This window comes from Colobus angolensis, unplaced genomic scaffold (assembly GCF_000951035.1).
Source record: "Colobus angolensis palliatus isolate OR3802 unplaced genomic scaffold, Cang.pa_1.0 Scaffold396, whole genome shotgun sequence".
Taxonomy (NCBI): Eukaryota; Metazoa; Chordata; class Mammalia; order Primates; family Cercopithecidae; genus Colobus; species Colobus angolensis.
The window spans coordinates 1,983,345-2,004,896 of NW_012117332.1; the positions used below are offsets into that span (position 1 = coordinate 1,983,345).

The 21,552-nt window shown below is 41.4% G+C and overlaps 1 protein-coding gene across 1 annotated transcript in view; it reads left to right on the forward strand.

The window, feature by feature from the left end:
- Positions 1–21,552, forward strand: part of EXOC2 (exocyst complex component 2) — a 200,465-nt gene that overhangs the window by 83,560 nt on the left and 95,353 nt on the right. Inside the window, exons 9-12 of the mRNA XM_011955129.1 lie at positions 5,426–5,571; positions 5,710–5,791; positions 6,573–6,675; positions 12,028–12,146. Of these exons, the coding sequence (XP_011810519.1) occupies positions 5,426–5,571; positions 5,710–5,791; positions 6,573–6,675; positions 12,028–12,146 (450 nt within the window). The remainder of the gene's footprint in view (positions 1–5,425; positions 5,572–5,709; positions 5,792–6,572; positions 6,676–12,027; positions 12,147–21,552) is intronic.

Consider the following 21,552-nt stretch of genomic DNA (forward strand, 5'->3'; position numbering starts at 1 on the left):
CCTCCTGACATTTTACAACAAATGGTTGATCGGGAAGGGATTGGTCGATAAAGATCAAAGTGCATCCAAAACCAGAAAGCTCTAACACTTGAAGTGAAATGCAAATCCAACAAATGGAGAGTGACAGAAGGAATAGCTGGCTGTGGGGATGTAGGCCCTGCTGCTGTTTGAGACTCAAGAGTAACTTGGTGGAGGGGAGCTTACCAACAGAGGTGAGAAAGTGTGAAGAAAAGCAAGAGAGGTCCCAAAAGAAGTAATGCTCAGAGAACCTCAGAGAAGTTTCGTGATGTGGACGATGCAAAGGAAAAAACATCAGAAGTTGATTCACAGCCAGAAAGGAGCAGGATAATCTGGCAGAGCACGGAAAAGAGGCTTGATTCATACTGTAAATTTTACAACAAAAAAGAAGGCAAACACTCTTGATAAGTTTTTCTACAAAGAAATATAGCATTTTAATTTTAAATGTTTCTGATGTTTTAAATTGTATATTAAATATTCTTTGTACTTTAAAAATTTTTGTTATTCATTCATAAGCAACAATAAGTGAGTTTTTAATGTTTGAACAAAAATTTTTGGATATCACAGAACAAATGTAATCTTCCCATTGATTGTCAGATGCCCTTGCTGTGTTTTAGCTCGCGCAGCTGCTGTCACAGTCCTGCACACTGTGCAAAGCAAGGCCTGCCCGTGGGGTGTTGTCCCGCCTCTCTGGGTAGTAAGATACTGGTCATTGATTCAGGCAGCAACTTTTAGTCCTTCCTCTGTACCTTTTATCGAGCACGTTTGCTTTATCCTAGGGATATAAAAATAAAACTTGTGCTTTACCTCTGGAGATTATGACTGAATGGAAAATACACACACATATTCAGGTGACCAAATGATGGTGTGATAATACTGCTCTGGTGGGAGTCCTCAGGTGTGGCTAAAGCCCACAAAAGGGGAAGCCAGCCAAAACACTGAGTGCAGAAAATACCAGGGGAGGTTACAGGAACCTTAAGAGAGGAGCAGGAAGTAGCCGGACAAGCGGAGGCTGGCGGTGGGCAGCTGAGTGGAGGGAGGCAGGAATGTCCCAGCAGGGCCAGCGCGTGAGTTCAGAGAGGAGATAGGCCGCAGCCCAGGAAGCAGGGTCCAGTGTGGCTATGTGCAGATAGGAGAGGTGTGGCCGCAGGGTAGACAGGGTCTGCCCCTGACCAACTTGCTGTGCAGTAGTGTGGAATCTGTCTTTATTCTGAAGACAAATAGTGAGCCACCGAAGGAGTTTCAATAACGAAACGATAGGAGATTTTTAAAGAGCAGTCTGCTATCTGTATAGGGAATGGATGAGAAGGGAGGTACGTCAGAGGCAAGAAGGGAGCAGCCAGAAGTGGATGGTAGGCATGTTACGCCATGTCAGCAGTCATGTGTGTAGTAATGGAATAAAGTAATGTAAGGGTGACGTGGCTGCTAATGAAGGTAGAGCGAGTGGCAGGTGAGAAAGGGGAAGGGACAGGGAAGGTTTGCTGTGTTACACAGGGAAAAGGAAGTAGTCGTTGGTGACTTACAGGTGTCCGGCCTCAGGTGGATGAAGGAGCATGTTTGGGGCATAAGGAGAGGCATGGAGATGAGAACATTCAGTTCAACTTACAGCATGTTGAGTTTGAGATTCCTGAGGGGTGTGCCGATGGGGTTCTTGCTAGCTCTTCCTGTGTCCCACTGCGTCACGCTGGGCAAGTTGAAGAACTCCTGTGTCTCAGTTGCCTCCAACATAAAACGGGGGTGAAAACAGTGCCTGTCTTACAGCGACATAGCCATGTGCAGGTCAACTGATACACAGGAGGGTTTTAGAATCACACCTGGCATAGCATCGGTGCTTCATGTCATTATTAGCTGTCACTATTGTATGTCTAGTGAAAATATTTTTAAGGATTAGTCTTACGCTCGCAGACACATCTTGAAACACAGATTTGGGAGTCACCAGCATGAAGATGGTAGTTGAACAAACAGGATTGAATGATTTAACCCAAGTACTATGTGCAAAATGAAAGAAGAAAGCTAAGGATTTGGAACACTGGTGAACATCCCGAAGGGCCAGGATGTGGAAAAGAAACTGACATTTACTCAGTGGCTGGCTGGCAAATATTTCACAACAGGCATTCAAAAAAAAAAAAAAAAGAAGAGGAGGAGGAAGTGGAGAGGGAGAGAGAAAGGAAGGAAGGAAGGAAAGAAAGAAAGAAAATTAGCCCTAATATTAGCATCTCCCAATTTCCAAGGTGTAAATACTCCCATTGGAGTTGGTTTCAAGCTGCCAACTCAACTTGGAGATGAAGAGATGCTGGCAGTTGCTTTTGAGAAGGGCCGGTGCTGACGTCAGCTCTTTCCTCATCCCCCAGGTTCCAGTTCCGTATACTCCACACAGAGGGTCAGGCATGGTGCTGGGAACAGGCTTTCAGTGCTGTTAATGATCCTGTCCGTGTAGCATCATTATGGTATAGCCAACAGCCTATCTAGTCATTTTCTAGCCTGTTGAAATTGAGGTAGTTAAGTCTCTTTGTGAATTTGTACATGTTAGAGTTACCCTCATTTTCCAGGCGCCCTGATGTTTTGCTTCCTAATCTCGTTCAACTTGCTCATTCCTGGGATGCGCTGTGCTGTCGTGGGTGGGGCAGCCGGTGAGGGGCATTCTTTCTATCCTGCCTCTGACCTCTCCATTCCCATCAAGCAGAGAGCAGATCAGAAATCACTTCCGTGGTCTGTCTCCAGTGTCAGTACCAAGGAAAGAACCAAATGGTCACTTTGAAATAAGAGAAAGCATAATATTTACTTTAAATAAACATGCTTGAAATTATAAGACACCATTAGAATTACAGGACTAGGTCTTCTAGACGACAGGAGTTCCTGGCACATATAAAAATGCTTGTTCCCTTGTTAAGGATGTAAGAGCACTGGGCAGGTATGAGTTCCACTGATTGGTGTGTAATGCTGGCTGGACTTTACTTCCTGTCTTGCACTGTAGGAAAATTTTACTGCTCTGCAGACCCAACTACACGGGTGGCAGCCGCGCTGTTTTCACAACAGCATTGCTGTTAGTTCTTGCAGTTCCTGTGTGACTGAGACAGTGAGAGGCATTGTCCAAATTCACTGGTGTTGGAGACCCATCTTTGGGTGAGGAGAAAGGACCAAGTTCCAGACCTTAGTTTGCCCAAGGCTGCCAAATGTAGATGAAGATTTGTTCTGCAGCCTCTGAGACCAGAGTCATGGCCATCCACTCCAGTTAGACTTACTCTGTGGCTGGACACTGAGGTTCAAACCCCAGCTGCCTTAGAATTGGGTGTTCTTGGTGTAAGAATGTGTGTGGATTCGCACACGGGGATTTTTGTGGGTGACCTTTGTTGACGCCTTCCTGGTGGCGTTATCCGTGACGTCAGCCTCACGTATGAACTTCCTGGCGGCGTTATCCGTGACGTCAGCCTCACGTATGAACTTCCTGGTGGCGTTATCCGTGACGTCAGCCTCACGTATGAAGAGCGCCCCTTTTTTTTCGTAATTTTGTTGTCTTCTTAGTAGCCCTAGAGGAGAAAGACGTAAAATGCATTTTGTGAGCTACTGGTGATTTTTCTCTGCACAAATCTTGGTTTCACTGCCCTCATGTATTTTATTACTGAATATATTATCTAATAATCAGAGTTAGGAACTTCAGTTTTATTGTGAATACAATAAAATTTACAACAGAACAATAATTTATAGGCAGAAGTTATCTCTCAATTAAACATTATCTCATAACTTATAATTTCTCAGTAACTTATAATTTCTTAGTATAAATTAAAATTCTCAACATAAAAGCACATAAATTTTGGCATAAATAAACTTATAATTTTATAGTTTATAATTTTTCACGTATAAATTTTTGTCTATGTCTGTTTTATTTAATTATAAGTGGGTGTTCTTCCTGTACCTGTTTTCATACTTTTTAGAGGAGTTAAAATTATTAGTTGATAATATTTTACAACTTTAAAAATAAGATGAGAAAAATCTAATTTTGAACTCATACTTTTAGTCTCAAATTTCATTATACTAAAAACTAATAAAAAATGTAAAATCACAGTGCTTGGTGATTTAACATCCAAACCTAACATATAAGTAATTAACCTTTTAAAAAGATTCAGGCTCCTGTACATACCTATTCATTTATGAGCTTCAATTCATGAAATTTGTATTTTTTAAATGATAAATACTTTAAAATAATTTTCTTTGACCACAGAAAGTTTTAGCCCTAACCAGATTTCAAATACTAATTTAGCCTCCATTATGTGGTTTGTTGGCAAGAAGGAAATATGTTTTTTCTCATCTTATAATAGAAATGTAGTATTCTACATTAAATAGCGTGTGGTAACACCAGTTATCTTGACAAAACAAAGTTTTTATATCAGGCCTTTAAAATTTCAACAGAATTTAAACATTATTTAGATAAAACAATCATGTTACAAAGATGACTTTTAACAGGATGAGGCCACCCACAGTGTGCACTAGAGAATATTGCATGCAAGCCACCCAGTGAGACTGAGGCAAGTTTTTCATCTTTGCTTAAAGTATAGTCACCAGACCAGATAATGCAGAAACTTTTTACAAGCAGCGATCAAACAACCGAAAGCAGTTTATCTTTTTGCTCTCCTTTCGTTGTGGTTAATTAAAACTAGTTCACAAGTTGCAAAATTTAAACTATTTTTGTACACAGCAAATTTTGCTTTAGATAAAGCAACTCTTTCATTACAGCAATTCATATAGTTTGAGGTCTTTTAGATAAAGAGAAAAAAAAAACCTAGGAAATGTGCAGCTCATGTATACTTTTATAAGAATTACTGATTTAAGAAATATTCATGATGCTGCCTTCACGTTTGTCATTTGTAAATTACTTATGTAATTTTCTTTGCCTGCTACGTAGAGATAATTCTGCCAAGAAATAGAATTCGTTTTAAATATTTCTTTTGAGCAACTTTTCTGAAAATGATTTCCTTGTTTTGTTTATTATCCCATGTGTAGATATTGAGTCCACAGAGTTTAGCTAATGTACATGTGTATGCACAAACATGCATATGTATGTGTTCTACCCTATTGTATGAAGTTCTGAAATAACCTCAGGGCCCTTAATGGCTACAAAATTTAGAAGAGTAACGAAAATAAATGTAGGTTCACATTAGAGAATTTATTTGGGCATGGTAAATATGGTTGTTTTTATAGTGGATACCATTCTTAACATATGAAAAGACTTAGGCAAAATGGAAATTTTGTTTTAGCAAACCATAAAAGAGACCCTAACCTTAAAACAGTCTGTTGAGTTTTAATGTAAAACTACGATAGCAGTCTTCACATTTTGTTTCTAGTGCCCAGTTACACATTTTCTGATGAAAATCAGCTTTCATCTCCGTTTCCTTTCCTCCCTTTAAAACAGGAGCAAGTAATACTGCGGACACATTGTTTCAAGAAGTATTAGGTCGGAAAGACAAGGCAGATTCCACTAGAAATGCACTCAATGTGCTTCAGCGATTTAAGTTTCTTTTCAACCTTCCTCTAAATATTGAAAGGAATATTCAAAAGGTAGAGTACATATTTATTTATGTACGTATGGTTATAGATGTCATACATTTTTAAGATTTTTTAAGATGTTTTTTATATTAACCAAATGTCTTCATTTTGCTTTAATGACAGTTTTCAAAATGTTTCTTTATTTTAAAGGGTGATTATGATGTGGTTATTAATGATTATGAAAAGGCCAAGTCACTTTTTGGGAAAACGGAGGTGCAAGTTTTCAAGAAATGTAAGATTCATTTATTACTTTTAGATCTTCTACATTCCTTTTATAGGAAGAATGTGGAATGTGTTCTTCAAAGAATGTTATATGAGTTTTAGTTTTTGTTTATATGAGACTCTCTTTAAAATGTAAAACAATTACTTCAAAAATAACAGGATGACTTTTCTTATTTGATATGTAGTGAAAATGAGCAACCATGACTAGGTTGTTAGCCTGAGACATTCTTTGCCGTTTGTTAACCACAATGCTATTAAAGAGTCTTAGTTTACTGGAAAGAATCAATGACAAGTATAGAGATGGAAACCTACATTTTAATCTTCCCGTCTTCAGAGAGACCAATAGACTTACGAATTCTTAACTCATTTAAAGGAAACTCAACATCTTTTGAAATTATTTCCAATGCCAGAGTTACAGAAAAATATAAAAGTTTAAAATGCTTTTTGGTTAAAGCCTTATCCACCAGGAGAAATATCACAGGGCTTTATTAAATTTTAAAATGAAATCTGTAAGGACTCAGAAAACTAAATTTATTTTTTTATTGTGGTAAAATATACACGCAGTGAAGTGTGCAGACTTTACATGTTAGAGGTCAGTGAGTTTTGACAAATACATACACCCTTGTAACCTACACCTGAGATAGTGTCCTGATGACTGTAGACAGGGCCCTGGTGCCTCTATGTTAGTTAGTCAGCCCTCACCCCACTAAAGCAACTACTGTTCTGCTTTCTGAAATTTGATTTTAAATTTTCATTCTGTAAATCTTGTGTATTCTTTTCTTTTTAAATAGATTATGCTGAAGTAGAAACAAGGATTGAAGCTTTAAGAGAATTACTTCTGGATAAATTGCTTGAGACACCGTCAACCTTACATGACCAGAAGCGTTACATAAGGTAAATCTTCTGCAAACATTTTGTTGAATCACGTATATCTGGTACTGGATGTATCATGTAACCTTAAGGCTAACTTGAGGGACTTTAGGAGATTATGGAATGGTAAAGGGGAAGACAAATAGCAGAAATTTAGAGGTGTCTGGTGTAGGACATCAGAATTCTTTTGAATACTAGTAGATTTGGGAGTAGTTATGGAGTTACTTTTTAAGAAAACTCTGCCATTTTCGGGAAAGGAAGAGTAGTCTCAACCTCTTCCTCCTGCTGAGCAAGGGGTACCTCGCCTAGTGGGATGGCGTGGGCGCCCGTATTCTGTGGAGAGGGGCTCCCTGCATGGCTGAAAGCAGAACACTGCCACACACTGGGTGGGAGGTGCATTATGCCACAAGATGTGCTGCTGCTTAACAGTAGAGTAAGTTCTGGAAGGTTTTAGCCTTGAATAGCTTTCTGATTTCCAAGCCTTTAGTGGTCAGTGAAAGAGAAATAAAGTCACCAAGTGAGCACACTTTTTAAAAAATTGTAGTAATATTGGGCCAGGCACGGTGGCTCATGCCTGTAATCCCCGCACAGCACTTTGGGAGGTCAAGGCAGGCTAATCACTAGGTCAGGAGTTCGAGACCAGCCTGACCAACGTGGTAAAACCCCATCTCTACTAAAAATACAAAAACCAGCTGGGCATGGTGGTGTGTGCCTGTAATCCCAGCTACTCAGGAGGCTGAGGCAGGAGAATCTCTTGAACTTGGGAGGCGGAGGTTGCAGTGAGCCGAGATCTCCCGCCACTGCACTCCAGCCTGGACAATAGAGTGAGACTCCATCACAAAAAAAAATTTGCAGTAATATTAAGAGAGGTGCATTTCACAGGATATGAAGAGAAGGCCTTAGAGCGAAATAGTGTCACATAATGGGAACTAGCTGTTAACTTTGGGCAACTGACTGGAGTTCTGTTTTTCAGTTTCTTTGTCTGTGAAACGGACATGGTAGTCAAATCTGCATCTCAGGGTAGTTGCAGAGATCATCAGAAATACATCCTCACCCGGCACACACAAAGTAGTCCGTAAATTTTATATAGGTGTAGTTTATGTCAGGATTTGGAGATAAAGCATATAAATTTTAAGGTTTTTATATCTGTGATTCAAAATATTGACCTCATTTTCTGCTAGGAGTTTTTGAGTTTGGCCTTTGTTCTCAGAATAAGTTATTTTCCAAATGTAATGGTTTTTCCCCTTGAATTAGTGACGTTTACTGAATATGCAGTGGCTGTGAAATGATAGTAGACTGTGTATATATGAATTTGGCTGTGGTCCCCTGTGATCTTTGAAAATAATGTCTCAGGAGTAGGCACGGTGGCCCAGACCTGTGATCCCAGCAGGCCAAAGTAGAAGGATTGCTTGACTCTAAGAGTTCAAGACTAGCCTGGGCAACATAGTAGCACCTGGTCTCTGCAAAAAATCAAGAATGAGCCAGATGTGGGGATGCGTGCCTGTCGTCCCAGCTACTCAGGAGGCTGAGGCAGTAGGATCTCTTGAGGAGCCCAGGAGTTCGGCGCTGCAGTGAGATGTAATTGTACCACTGCACGCGAGCCTGGGTGACAGCAAGATCCTGTCTCTGAAAAGAAAAGACTGTCTCGGAAAGAGGGTCTGGCCTGAAAGCTGCTGTGTGTGCAGTTGTGAACGGGGTGAGGATCCGCACCTGGACCTGTGTCCTAGTGACGAGACGTACAGCGGGAGCATGAGCTGTCGTCGCTGGCAGCTATTATTGCCCAGGAGGAAGCCAGCAGAGGCACTGGCGGTGGGATAAAGGGAGGGCACTGTGATTGCAGGCTGCCACCCTGCACGTGTGCGGCGTGCCCAGCGCTGTGTGGGGTGTGGTCTACGTGTCCTCTCTAATCCTGATCGCCACCACGAAAGGACGCTTGTGTGGTGCCCATTGGACAGGTGAAAACACCGAAGCTTGCCCAGCACACACGGTGACTAGGGGGATGGGACACCTGTTTGACTTCAGAGCCCACCCTTGCTTCTCTCTAAGCTGCCTTCATAAGAAAGAATGTATATGGGGTTTTTCCTGGTTTGTGGAATCCTTGAAATTTAAAGCTGGAAATAAACCACACATTAGTTATCCCACTGCTTTATTTTCTACCTAGAAAGCTACAGAGTTCCAGGGAGGCTAAGCGTCGTGTCCAGGACACGCAGCTGGGTAGCGTCAGACGTCCCGAGGCTGCTGTTTCCTGCTCTGCCCCTTCACTGTGTGTGCTTTGTGTATTTCTGGCCTGTTTACACTTGTTATTTTAAACTTGCCTATAGTAATGTGTTAAATCTTACTGAGTGTACCAATTCTTTATGTTGTGAGTTACCATCTGAATGGATAACTCGTGCAGTTCTTATGACTGTGTAACTTACTGGATATCCTTTAAAAGGTGGTGGTGCCAAAAAAGATTCTTTTAAGTAGCCTTTTAACTACCATTTTTCCTGTCCTCTTAAAGGCAAAAGAGCAAAAATATAAACAAGTCTACAATAATTGATGTATTTTTTAATGATTATTTTATTTATGATACTTTGAGAAAATACTGAGCAATCGTTACCTTTTTAAATTAAATTTTTAGTCACTAAGAAATAGAAAAATAAGATCAGAACCAGGTCAAATACCTGTTGGACTTTGAAATTTGTGAACATCAAGTAGGAATAGAGACAGCTTTATCATGAACAAAAATGTATTCATTTTCTTACATAGTTCAAATTATGCAGAGTAGAAGGGAAAATTAGATTACCACTATGTTGTCTTACTATTGTTCACAATTTTTTCCAATATCGTTCACTGTTTTATCTAATTTAAACCTTCCCAGTTCTTCTCCCTCTCCTTATTTCTGTCTTGATGCTGGCAGGAAGCAAAGCTCTGCATATCCCTTTCCACAGCAATGTGGCTGTGAGAAGATCACGTCAGAATATGACTAAAAACTTTCTTAATTCTTAGATTTTAAAATACTGAGCCTGTGTTCATCATAATTAACATGCTTTACATTGCTTTTTAATCTAAAAAGCCTTTTTAAAAAGTGTTCTTAATATGCAGTTTTAAAAGAAATGGCAATAACATGTATCGTTCTAAACAAAGAGCTTTGAAATGGAACTTATTTTTAGCTGCATCCTAAAAGTAAACAAGAAACCGATTTGAAGAGCCCTGCACAAGTTGTCATACTTTTGAACTGAGTCTAGAATTTCTAAGAGAACAACTTTATCTTGCTTTGTAAAACTGTTATAAACTCCTTTACCTTAGTGCCCGTTAATAAGATGATAGAAAAAGTCTGTTGTTACTAAGTTTTGCAAGGACCCAGTCAGCATTTAAAGAGACGTATAATGTAAAAAGTTACTAAGCAAAGCTTATTGGTTCCTCTTGCTGTACTCCTGGAAAAGGAACCCTTGTACTGAACTGTCTACATTCCTGTTCAGTAATTTGAACATTAAAAGGAACACCGTCCCTAAAAGAATATCTCTATATTTTACTGCTAATACCGAATCTGAGGGCTACGTGAGTGAAAGTGTTGGGAGAAAGCATTGCAGAGGTGTGTGGAGGCAGAACAAGCCTATTTAGGGAGAACTGAAATGCATCATCCGCAGCAGGAAAGCACAGAATCACTTCTTCGGGAGGAAAAGACACAATGTGCTATTGGTTGTATTTATCGTTCAGGTAATAAAAGAAGAAAGCCTGTGTGAGAGAAAGAATCAGATTGGATTTTGGAATCTGAAATGAATCCCCTGTGCCAAGCTAAATGTAACTGGTTAGATTGTAGTTTTTTCCTCAGGATACTATTCTTACTTATGAGGAGGAGCCCTGGTGGCTTCTTAATCTGAGCAAAACTCTTCCTTCTAATTGACCTGCCACTTTCTCAGCACAGAAACACATCCTGTTTGCAGCTGCAGGTGGTCACAGGGAGGAGGAGATGGCACTTCTTGGCCACCTCTGGGCAGCCTGAGTGTGGCCCCTCTGCAGATGCCTGGATATCCAGCTCCCCACAGCACCCAGGCCATCCCCGTCAGCTGGGAATATCAGTTCTCAGCATTTTGTTTGTTGCTAACATATTACCAAGTGGATTTGTTTCTCCTCTGATTGGCTGCTGATTGAGATACCTGAGTAACACATGCTCACCGCTGGAGGAATGGGCTGGAAGCATGGGCACACCCCGAGGGGCTGAGGTCTGGCCCCAGGTCAGCCTGGAGCCATTGATGACGTTTGCCGCTGAACAAAAGCCTCTAGACCAGAGACAAAGGACGGCATATGGCTTAACAACAGTTGTAAGACAATAAATGCATTTGGACATGCTCTTGGAGTTGAGTTAATTGGATTTAGCTTGCTATATTTTATATTTTGTGAGGGCTGAGGGCCAAATCTTAAATAATATTTGACAGAAGTTTTTCTGTTGAAATATATTTAAATGGTCTCTATGGGTTTGGGTGTTTTATATACAAAGACTTGAAATATTGTAAGAATATTTAGGAACTAAGAAAAACATCGAACTGTACTGTATTTTCTAGGGAAATATTTTCTCAGTCATGAGTGTGGGCTTCAGAGGTGAGTTGTCTCCAGATCTGTTCACAGTTGGGTTAGCCCTCATATAGCTAGTTTTAGAAAGCAGGGCCATACTGCCATCTCGTGGCCGTATTTCATATCAGAAAGGAATTAAAAAGCTGAAATTTAAAAAATATTTGCCCAGTGTCTGCCGGCTCCCACTTGTGTCTAATGTAATGACTCTGAACTCAGTAGGAAAACTCTGTGAGCTAAATATAAAGAGAAATGCTCATCGAGTAGCTGGGATCACTGCAAATCGTCCTTGTCTTTTTAGAGAGCTGTTCTTAATAGTTTTATCATTTATTATATGAAAAAAAAAATTTTAAGCTCTGCTATTTATTTTTTGTTTGTTTGTTTGTTTGAGATGGCGTCTCGCTCTGTCGCCCAGGCTGCGGTGCAGTGGTGAGATCTCCGCTCACTGCAACCTCCGCCTCTTGGGTTCAAGCGATTCTCCCACCTCAGCCGCCCGAGTAGCTGGGATTACAGGCGCCCACCAACACCCTTGGCTAATTTTTGTATTTTTAGTAGTGACGGGGTTTCAACACATTGGCCAGGCTGGTCTCAAACTCCTGACCTCAGGTGATCACCCACCTCAGCCTCCCAAAGTGCTGGGATTACAAGCAGGAGCCATCTCACTTAGCTAAGAAATTTGAATATATTTCATTAAGAACTAAATATTAAAGACTAATCTTTGACAGGGGACAAGACTAATTGATATAATTTTAGCCTTTAAAAAGTAATGATTTTAAAATATGCCAGCGTTTCCCTTTGGCCTCAACCTTGGACTTGCTTTTTCAGGTACCTGTCTGACCTTCATACCCCTGGTGACCCTGCGTGGCAATGCATCGGAGCCCAGCACAAGTGGATCCTTCAGCTCATGCACAGCTGCAAAGAGGGCTATGTGAAAGATCTGAAAGGCAAGGATTTCTCTTCCAGTGTATTATGTGATTCCTTCGTGTCATTTAAATACATTTTGGGAATGTTTTAATGTTGAAGGCAATGACTACTGATCGTCTTTTGTTTGTTTTGTGGGTTTTTTGGCCACTGGTTAGCGTTGTACTGATGAAAAGGGACCGCTCTTGTATCATATCTGTTTTTGTGGTTGATGGGCAGTGTCGGCATTTCGGGGCAGGCAGTGTGATGGTGAGAAGTGACATCAGTCTTTGGTAACTGCCAGTCTGCACATCGTTTCGTCACGTGTATGTTGACTCCTGCTGTGTGCCAGGCACTGCACCCAGTGCTAGCAAGACAGAGCCACTGCCTCCCGGAGTTACTGCTGGAGGAAAGGAAAGCCTCTAGACATGTAACTAACCGACTAAAATGCTGGGACAGGTGATGAAAAGAAAAAATAAAATCAGGATGTGCCAAAAGGGAGTGACTGAGGAGAATGCTTTAGATGGCTGGTGTGGGAATGTCTCAGAGAAGCCTCCGTGTTAGAACTGGAAGGATGAAAAGTAGCTTACTAGCCACCGCCACCTGAGAAAGGGACCACCTGTGTGGCGGCCCTGAGGGAAGCTGGGGGAGAGAAGTCAAAGGTCTGTTTGCATGCAGGTTTATTGGCTTTTGTTTGTATGCTATCATCTGAAGAATATTGAGTATATTGAATGCCTGCTGTGCTGCAGACACTGTTGGGTGCTAAAGTCACAGTAGTCAGGACAGCAGACAAGGGCCTGGCTCATGCAAGCTCACAGAGTAGTAGGGGAGACAGGGAACTAGCCAGCTGTTAGAATATGATGTGCTGTTTCCTATGACTGGGGAAATTCCCAGTGACATTGGAGTGCTTAGGAGTAGCCTCTGATCCTGGGTTTTGAGGTCAGGGGAGTGACATTCTGAGAGCTGAAGGAAGTGACATCTCTTTTGAGATCAGAAGGCTCTCTGCATTGGCCAGTTGAAATAGAGGAGGAAAGTATTTAAGACTGTTCCAGGAAGGGAGAATGTGCACAGGTTACAGGCATGAAAAGCCCTCTGAATCCTGTGTGCCTGGAGCTTAGAGCGTGGAGGTGGAGTGAGGAGACGAACTCTCTTGGCCGCTGTGACAGGTTCAGACTTCCCCGGAGTGCGTTGGGGAGTCGGTGACGGATTTTAAGCGGCGGCCGGTGGATTGGGGGAAAGCAAGCTCAGACTTAGTTTTGAAAAGATGACGACTCTGGCCGTCCATGGTGGGTGGATGAGAGGGAGCAAGTCCAGAGCAGCGAAGCTGGTGAGGAGACAGGCACCCCACCTAGTGTGGAGGTGGTGGGCATGTGAGGAGGAGCGTGGACTCTAGGGCCGTTCAGGAATCGCATTGATAGGGCTGGATGATGGACGAATGAAGAGGAGGAAGGGATGAGCCGTGATTTCCAGATGGCTGCCTGGCAGCTAGTTAGGGTGGTGGTGCCATTGAGTTAGGGAACATGGGGGAGAAAAGTGATTCTGCCCCTTTGTTTGGACAGCCTGACTTGGGGTTATCTGACATGTAAGTAGAGATGGAAGTAGTTGGATTTAGAGACTGAGAAATTTGGGCACGGAGGGCGTACAGGTGGTCCCTTGGAACTCACGCGTTTACCCAGGAAGATGAAAAAAGAAGCAAACCCAGGAAAGAGTCCTGACAAGTAATGTTTAAGGGAGGAGGAGAAGGTAGAGGAGGAGAAGCCTGTGAAGGAAACAAAGAAGGGTGGTCATGGCAGGAGGGAAACGCAGAAGGGAGTGGTCAGCAATATCTCTGAGACGAAGCAGAAGATGAAAGAGAAACGTCCTTGTGATTGCTCTTAGGCTGTTGGTGGTGACTCTGGCAAATGCAGGGTCAGTGGCCTGAGCCCCTAACTGGATAACGTAAAAGAGTAGTGGTCCTCATCAGGTCCCCAGGAGGATTAGGAGCTGTAACAGGAGAGCAGTCTTGGCAGAGAAGGAAGTACAATGGAGAGGTCGCCATTGTTTATTTCTAGCATAGTTTTGTCATGAATTAGCTGGCTGGGGTTTGAGTACTTTCCAGCTCTGATTCCATTTTTTCTAGGCTTGATATTTAAGAAAACCCAGATATCTCTGCTGAAGCCATGTCAACATCCCCATTAATGTTATTTATTTTATATTTTTTAGCAAGTGAAAATGACAGCAAATGTTACACACAGTCTGTAGTCTTTGGGAATATTTAGAGAACCTTACATATTTATTTCTCTGTTGATTCCACTAATAATTTTTGAGTCTACTCTGTTCAGCAGAGCTCTCAACCTTAAGGACCCATCAGAGTCCACTGGGGCTTTTTAACAACCAATTCTTAATTCTTGGCCTTACCCCTTCCCTCCGTGCCAAGCACATTCTAGTCTCTGTGGCTGGAGCCTGGGCGTAGGCATTTTCAAGCTCCCGGGTGGTTCAGGTGCAGCCAGGGCTGATCCACCAGGGCGCTGGCTGCTGTGCCTGGGGCAGGAAGTGCAGTGTGAGCTGGCCTCTTGGAGCTTGTGGTCTAGTGAGAAACTCACCTAAAAAATCACATGGGCATGTATTCGGTCGGGATAGTGAAAAGTGTGAGGAAGTGGGGAGTACAGAATTTGTGAAAATGTGTGACAGGTGGGTGCAGTCTGGTTGCAGGGAGGTCCAGGGAAGTCTCCTAGAGGAGGTGAAAGCTCAGTTGAACCTTAAACGACGACAGTCACTTCTCTAGATAGGCACTGAGATGCGTTCCAGACACTTTGCAGGTGCCCAACAAATGTCACTGCTCTCCGGCAAAGGTGGTGATGAATGCAGTCACCATATTCACTGGGTACAGGTAGGATATGTGGTCTGACCGAGGATTTTCCTACTTACACTGACAGGAAACAATCTGAATACATAATTTGGTATGAAAATATTTGAATTTCTGGAATACGTGTGTAATTTGTGAAGACAACATAACTGGAAAAATTCCAGAAAATTTCAACTATCTTGTCATTTCTTTACCTAAATATCCGTCACCAAAGGTCTGAATCTTTCTCAGAGATAGAGGGAAACACGCCTTCATCTTCCCTTCCCTGATGTCTTAATGTACTGCTATATACATTCATTCTAAATTGCTTGAAGTCAGCATTTTGGAAAAAGAAAAGGTGACATAAGCTTTTGTGTAACTCACTTACTCTGAGCAAGCTTGTTGCGTACCTTGTTCATCACTTGGGAAATAATCGAAAGAATGTGCATGAAATGGGAGCAGTTCCTCAGGTTACTTGCATTACTTCATCTTTTCATTAGAAAGTGGAGGGCCAAGGCCGGGCGCGGTGGCTCAAGCCTGTAATCCCAGCACTTTGGGAGGCCGAGACGGGCGGATCACAAGGTCAGGAGATCGAGACCATCCTGGCTAACACAGTGAAACCCCGTCTCTACTAAAAATACAAAAAAACTAGCCGGGCAAGGTGGCGGGCGCCTGTAGTCCCAGCTACTCGGGAGGCTGAGGCAGGAGAATGGCGTAAACCCGGGAGGCGGAGCTTGCAGTGAGCTGAGATCCGGCCACTGCACTCCAGTCCAGGCGACAGAGCGAGACGCCGCCTCAAAAAAAAAAAAAAAAAGAAAGTGGAGGGCCGGTGCGGTGGCTCAAGCCTGTAATCCCAGCACTTTGGGAGGCCGAGACGGGCGGATCACAAGGTCAGGAGATCGAGACCATCCTGGCTAACACAGTGAAACCCCGTCTCTACTAAAAATACAAAAAAACTAGCCGGGCAAGGTGGCGGGCGCCTGTAGTCCCAGCTACTCGGGAGGCTGAGGCAGGAGAATGACTTGAACCCAGGAGGCAGAGGTTATGGTGAGCTAAGATCATACCACTGCACTCCAGCCTGGGCAACAAAGCAAGACCCCATCTCAAAAAAAAAAAAAAAAAAAGGAGAAACAATTCCTTACAACTCTTTGAACTTTACAATTTTAATGTTAGTACAATATAAATGTCTTAAATTCACATTTTATTTTTTCTTTTGACATTCAGAACATGCTTAACTGTTCCCTCTGTCATTGTCAGTAAACACTGCTAATCTAAATGTAGGTAATTCTAGCACATGAGAGCCTTTTAACTGGAAAATTGGGGTGGTTTTTTGAACTTAGGTCAGAAGTGATTTTCACTATTAAATTTTGGAAAATCCCACATATATTTAAAAGCAGAACGGATAATGTAACAATACCCCATGTACTCACCCTGACTTCAGCAGTTACCAATTCATAGCCAGTCTTATTTTATCAACTCATAGCCAGTCTTACCTGCTTCTCTCCCCTTCCTCACTCTGGATTATTCTAAAACAGATCATATCATTTTATCCATAATTAATTCAGTATATAATTCTTAGAAATAAGGATTCTTTTTAAAAACTGTAGCCAAAATACCATGACCATTACTTAAAATATGAATACTTTTTAAATATGAAATACTCCAATTTCAAATTCAGAAAGTTTAATTTCTTCGGTATCTTTCTGAGTGCATTGATACCATTGCCTTTGAGCTGATACTCAGTGCATAGGCAAATGGTAAGTGAGATGTGGCATAGATGCAGACAGAACGTTTCCTCGAATGGAAGGAGAATTCGCCATTAGTGAAATAGAGTGTGCTTTGACCAGTTTGCACTTCGGTATTTTTCTGTTTATCATTTTTATATGTGTATGTCATTGCACACATGTTACCTTTAATATACACATATCTACAGCCGGGCGTGGTGGCTCACGCCTGTAATCCCAGCACTTTGGGAGGCTGAGGCAGGTGGATCACGAGCTCAGGAGATCGAGGCCATCCTGGCTAACACGGTGAAACCCCATCTCTACTAAAAATAGAAAAAATTAGCCGGGCGAGGTGGCGGCCCCTGTAGTCCCAGCTACTCGGGAGGCTGAGGCAGGAGAATGGCGTGAACCCAGGAGGCGGAGCTTGCAGTGAGCTGAGATCACACCACTGCACTCCAGCCTGGGCGACAGACCGAGACTCCGTCTCAAAAAAAAAAAAAAAACCCACATATCTACATTTACATCTACAGGTAATGTCATTTGTATCTATGTGTGTACATGTGTGTGTGTGTTTATATAAAATATTTGCCTTAATTATACATTTGCTGGGAATACACACAAATTTTCTTTTATGTAATCTACAACTGTTGTTGACGAGGGACCCTTGGTGGATATTTTATTATTGTCCTAATTATATGTAACATAAATGTAAGGTAATATGGGGAAGGGCCTACTAAATATTATTTGGAATTTCTTTTGAGCATCCTCTCATAATTGTGACATTTTAGATGGGGAAGAAATCTGGGAAACTGTCGTTTTGTGGGTGACTTTAGATCTATTTCGCGTGTGACAAAGGTATCTCATAGAAGCAAAGGGACAGACCCTCGTCCTCTGTATCCTGAGTAGGGATGGGACTAGTGAGTGTCCAGGTCTCCCCCCTCACCTGATCACACTCCCTCCAGACCGGTGAGTTAGGGAAATAGGTGACTGAACACCTCCCTCTGTTTCGCTGTTGGAGCGAATACTGCCTCAAGCAGGATTTCTCACTGGAGTCAGAACCGATGAGCATTCCCCTGGTAAGGGAAGGCTGGCTGGTACTTGGGGATTCATGAAGAGCTGCGCCTGAAAGTAGCCAAGCTAGATGAAGTGCTTCTGGTCTTTATTACTTTTATGCTATTTTGCTATATATAGGTGAATTCTATTAAGGAAATTTTATGTAGACCTCATCACTCACTCCTAAAATTATATATGCAGTGTAAATAAATGCTCTGAGAATGAGCAAGTTAAGAAAATGGAGATGAGTGAGAGAGCATCCAGTACCCCAGGAGGGATCCTGGGAAATGCAAGGCTGTCCCTGGGAAGGCCCACCGTGCGCCCACCAGAGCCAGAGGAACTCATGGCAAATAAGTTGGATGTAAAGTTGCAGAGCCAGCAGCCTGCAGCGGATGCCACCTCTCTCTTGATTGGAGTGTGTCTGGTTCTTTTCTGATGCCCAGTGCTTGGTAACAGAGTACTTACTTGTTTGCATGGCACCTGCTGTTTCCTTGAATTGATTATAGCTGTCCACTGAAGGCTGGAGCATTTGAAAAGGCAATTACTAAAGTAAGAAATGGCTTAAAAATGATTTGCCGTAAAAGGACTGCCTACATTTTATCTGGTACTTTGTTGTAAAACTACATTGTTTTTATGCGGGTTTTCTCAGGAGCCAGCTTTTAAAATGAAAGCTGACTACATTCCAGTATAAAGAAAGCAAGTTTTAAGTAGTTCCTTTATTATAATATCACTACTTAGACTACTAACACTGTAAACTTGTTTAAGTAAATCCACTAGCAGAACAATGGATAAGAACAAGAATAGCTTTGTGAAATGAAATGCAGTTTTAAATGGGTAGACTATAAATATTTCAAACAGAAAAATAATTCTTGATATCTTTTTAAAGTAAATGTGGTCTTTGTGTGTGAATCTAAGAAATCTAACATATAAATATTTTTTTAAGTCTGCTTTTTTAAAGCAAAGACTTTTGCTTTTCACTTTGGTGGTTTGGGGAAAAAAAATGTTCATTGTATGTAGCCCTGTGGTATTCAGAGAAAATTTTATGAGCAAAGATGGTGATGGGTTTTCAGAGACAGCCGTCCTACCTACAAAGCCACCTTTTTCCCCAGAGACAGCAGGTCCTACTTACAAAGGCGCCTTTTTCCAAAAAGATCCTTTTGTAGATGAAGCATTTGGCAGCAGAGTTTGCCGAACGGTCGATATTCCTGAGTCCTGCCTTAGACCGTTCTCTGGACTCGTTTTTGTAGTAATAATATACACTGGTGCTAGCAGACGGTGCCCTTCGGAGCACAGCACGAGGACAGGACGGGAGCTGACCCTTGCACCTTACACACCCCTGGGCCTTGGCCGCCAGACACTCCACATGCCTCTGCCCATCATATCTGGGCAACTCTGTAGCCCAAATATGATCTTCTAGGTTTTTCTAAGGGTGAAAAAAGATGGGAAAAACAAGAGCAAACTAAGGTTAATATGTTAAAAACTCATCTTGAAACCTTTGAAATGCTGATGGAAGAGTTTATTGTGTTTTTCCGGGCTGAACAGGTTAACCATGTTGCTTCTCTTCCCCTATGTTCAAAGCAGCCTTGTGTTCTGAATCGTTGTACATGTTAAACTTTTACTACCTTATAAGAGTGTCACCCGCCTCTTAAAATTCCTGTGAAATAGGTCCAAAATTAGACTGAGTCTTCAGAGGTTTCCTGCCAGGAAAAGCCTTTGGTTAACCCCCTACTGACATTCACAAACAGGATTTTTAAAGGTGGTCTTCAAAGGTGTTTTTTCCTTTGTTCTGAATGTGAGTTAAAATATATGCTGGCTACGTCTGATAACTTAAGGGAAAAGGCATCAGGCTACACAGGGAAAGCATTCCCTTCTTTCAGAGAGGTGCTTAATTAGAACTTCTCAAAAGGACATAACTAGAATTAGGGTTCAGTAGGCAACATTTAGAATAGGAGCCACAGTGTTAGGTCAGCAGTAAGTCCTCCGGAACAGCCACAGAGCAGAGGAGAAGATATTTGTACCTGGCTCGGGTTCTCTCTGAAAACGTAGATATGATGTGTCCCATCTCGAGCGGTTTGAGTCATCACAGTGCTGGGGCTGTGGTATTACAGAAAGAAACCTGAAGAACAGGCTGTGCTAAGCATCTACCCTCTTCATAACTTCTGACACTCACTGGAGTATTAATTACTTACTGAAAGAAGTAAAAACATTTCTGTGACTCCAAGAACCTTGAGGTACACAAAGTCCGTATTTTCAACACAAGCTCATAACATACGTGCATAAATCATATTATTACAGTTTATGGTTTTGAATTTACATAGTGTAATTAAACTTTTCGCATATTCCTGTATGCGACATTAAATTAGAACCTCCGTTAGGAAACCATTAGCAGATTCATTGAATTTTCTATGGAACCTTACAAATATTTTCATAGTTAAAAAGTCAGTACAAGTGTATTGTTGTATATATGCTAAATCTTTTAACAAAATTATAATTTTAATTTTAAAGTTATAATGAGGTTGTACGTTAGGAAGCTTCTTTTTTATAGAGTCAGTTTTCTAGAGATTTAAAAAATTGTTTCTTCCTGAATATTTATCACAGCATGAACCCAGGATGAGAGAGGTTGGTTTAAAAAAAGGAAAGGCACAACTGCAGCAAGTACAGATACGAGATGCTGGTTTATGTCCATCTTCCCTCCTTGCAGCTCAGCGCTTGGGTGGTGTCTTTGTGAGCTGTGTGCAGCTGCCAGTGGGCCGACCTCTGGGGAGACTTCTGCTGTGCACTTGTTCGTGTGCATGCTGTGATGACAGAGTTTTTCAAAATTGTCTTTAGAAGATGAAATGCTTAGTGGGGTTTTATTTACCTGCTTTAAGAGGTATAAGCTATACTCTGTCTACAGTGTATATGCACACAGTGAGAAAGTAGATTCAGGAGAGGGAAGTGGAAGAAGAGTACCAGTTTATGACTGCAATCAAAATGATCTTCCCTCCAGCAAGCCAGTGCTCTGATTTTCCTTTTCCTTTTGTCACTGTTTCAGAGAAAGAAAAAAACCCAGGTGATATTTAATATGCCACAACTTAGACTTGAAACACATATCATTAGAAACTGTTGCTGTTATTTGTGAATAGCATAAGTTTGTGTACACAGTTGTAATGACCAGAGTGCAGATCATAATCATTTTACATAATGGTTTGATTTAAACTCTAATTTGAAAGCAATTTATCTTCCAAATTAAAATTAAGACTAATAATTAATACTTGTAATAATTAAGCAGTTTTTTTTTGAAGTCAGTAACCTGGGACTTGAGAATTTGATTTCTTTTGGAATAGTATAGCACTCATTTGTAGATCCCCATGTAGTAAAGTAACAGCTGTTGAATATCACAGGAAAAAGTTGGATTAAGGTCTCTTTTTTTTGTTTCTCCTGTTTTATAATAGATTCTATTCACCTTACAATGAATAATCTATCTTTTTTAGATCAGACAGGCCAAAAAGGCCATGTGAAAAGGACCTTTTCAATTTGTGGTTGTAGCAGCTGGTTCTTTTCTCCTGCCCTGGCTCACTGTGCATGTGGAAGAAGACTTCTGGCAGCCGGAAGTCATTTCATGTCTAAACTTGTCCCCGTCCTTCACAGAAACAAATGTTTGATGATGAATGTCAAACACACATCGAATACTAACTTTACTTGGTAATTTGAAAATACTGATTATTATAAGTATTTTTGTTCTGTGTTCTGTCAGTTTTGTAATTCCTTTATTTATATGTTCTAAGCATTTTTATGCATGTAAATCTATATGAAACTACTAAAAGACAGAGGACTTTAACAAAAGCATACATTTCGTTTTGATTATTC